The 1,729-nt window shown below is 25.2% G+C and overlaps 1 protein-coding gene and 1 further gene across 1 annotated transcript; both read right to left on the reverse strand.

Annotated features, from left to right (window-relative positions):
* Positions 1–218: 218 nt before the first annotated feature.
* On the reverse strand, positions 219–722 carry cand_038640 (60s ribosomal protein L12; the record flags this gene model as incomplete). The annotated part of the gene is made up of 1 exon (XM_067214086.1): positions 219–722. One exon carries the CDS (start codon positions 720–722, stop codon positions 219–221), a length of 504 nt encoding a protein of 167 aa, XP_067069711.1.
* Positions 723–1,316: 594 nt separating this feature from the next.
* cand_038650 (UBX domain-containing protein) lies at positions 1,317–1,708 on the reverse strand (the record flags this gene model as incomplete).
* Positions 1,709–1,729: the final 21 nt, after the last annotated feature.

Below are 1,729 nucleotides of genomic sequence, written 5' to 3' on the forward strand. Positions count from 1 at the left end.
ATAAATAAATAAATAAATAAATCACTGAGTACTTATCCTAGATCCTACATAAAAATCCCTAGATATGATCATTACAATGAAATACTTCATTTCTAGACTTTAATAGCTTAGATAAAATTATAGAAAGCTGCTAATAAATATCTCTGTAGTCTAATTTCTTCATTAAAAATATTATCTCCCTTTATTATGGATTTCTCTAATAAAATCCAATAATAAATTTATGAAGCTGGTACATCAATTTTACCTGCATCAATTTTCTCCTGAAGATCAATAGGTCTCTGACCTTCAACAGTACATCCAATTGCACTACAGGTACCAAGAATTTCCTTAACAGTACCAGAGAATTCTTTAGCTCTTGATTTAAATTGCATTGTACGGGCAACAGCATAAATCTGTTCTAATGATAAATTCCCACTATGTTTAATATTTTTAACTTTCTTCCTATCACGTGGTGGTTCTTTTAATTCTTTAATTAATAAGGAAGTTGCAGTTGGAACTACATCAATTTTAGCCTGACGATTTTGAACTGTAAGTTTAACACAAACCTTCATACCCTTCCATGCCATAGTACCTTTAGCAATATCATCACCTACCTTTTTTGGTGACATACCTAAAGGACCTAATTTTGGGGCTAAGACAGATGTTGCTCCCACTTCTCCTCCTAATTGGCGAATATACAAATATCTGACTTCTGATGGATCTGCTTTACCTACTGGTGGCATTTTTTTTTCCTATTTTATCCTAAAGTAATAAAAGGTAAAACAAAATTATATAATATTTCTTTTTTCGTTATAACCTCCCGTCTTCTTTGCACCAAATGATAACTTATTATTTATTTTTAATGCGCCATTATTTCCACGTCTACTACTTACATATATTATTTATTTCGTCTACATTAATTATTTAGTTGTCTACAATAGTATTAAATATTATAACCGCCTATAATATTAAATTTTATTTAACAATTTTTTGATTTCCCGCTTTATTAAATTACTAACTACCTAAAAGTAAAAAATTAATAATATATTAGCGCCTTTTTATTATTTATTTCTTAGGGTAATAAGATGTTTATATTACTTTTAACTAATATAATTTAATAAGATGGGAATTCAAAAAAATTATTAAATTTTATTTAATATTAGAAATTATTTTAAAATAGAATATCAACTCTATTAAATATAATATTTCAATAATATTATGTACTTATTTTTTTCTCCTTTTATATAAAAAATTAAATAAAGTAGATATAATAATATATATATGTATACATATACATATATATTATTTACAAATTAATCCTAAAATATAAAATATAATTATTCATCATCCTCATCACTTTGAAGATGTAATAATAATACAACATTAGGATATAATCCTAATTCTTTTAATGTTGTCTCCTTATTATTATATGTTTTATCTACTTCAATACTTGTTGAATGAGACATCCTTAAAGAGAAATTATTTGGTATTAATTTAGTTTCATCTGCTCCAAGTGATTCTACCCATTCATATATCTTAAATACAGGATCATTTATACAAAAAATTCTTTGAAATTTACTCCCATCTGGTAATCTAATACATACTGTAGAAATAGGTTCATTTATGTGTTCCTTTTCATTATTGAAATATTCCTTTAATTTTTTACGTCTATCAATAATAAGTTGTTGTGTTCTTTGTTTTATTAAAATTTTTTCTTTTTTTAAGGAATCTTTATAAAGAGAATCAAGAT

The sequence above is a fragment of the Cryptosporidium andersoni genome (genome assembly GCF_001865355.1).
Source record: "Cryptosporidium andersoni isolate 30847 chromosome Unknown contig_88, whole genome shotgun sequence".
In the NCBI taxonomy this organism is placed as follows: Eukaryota; Apicomplexa; class Conoidasida; order Eucoccidiorida; family Cryptosporidiidae; genus Cryptosporidium; species Cryptosporidium andersoni.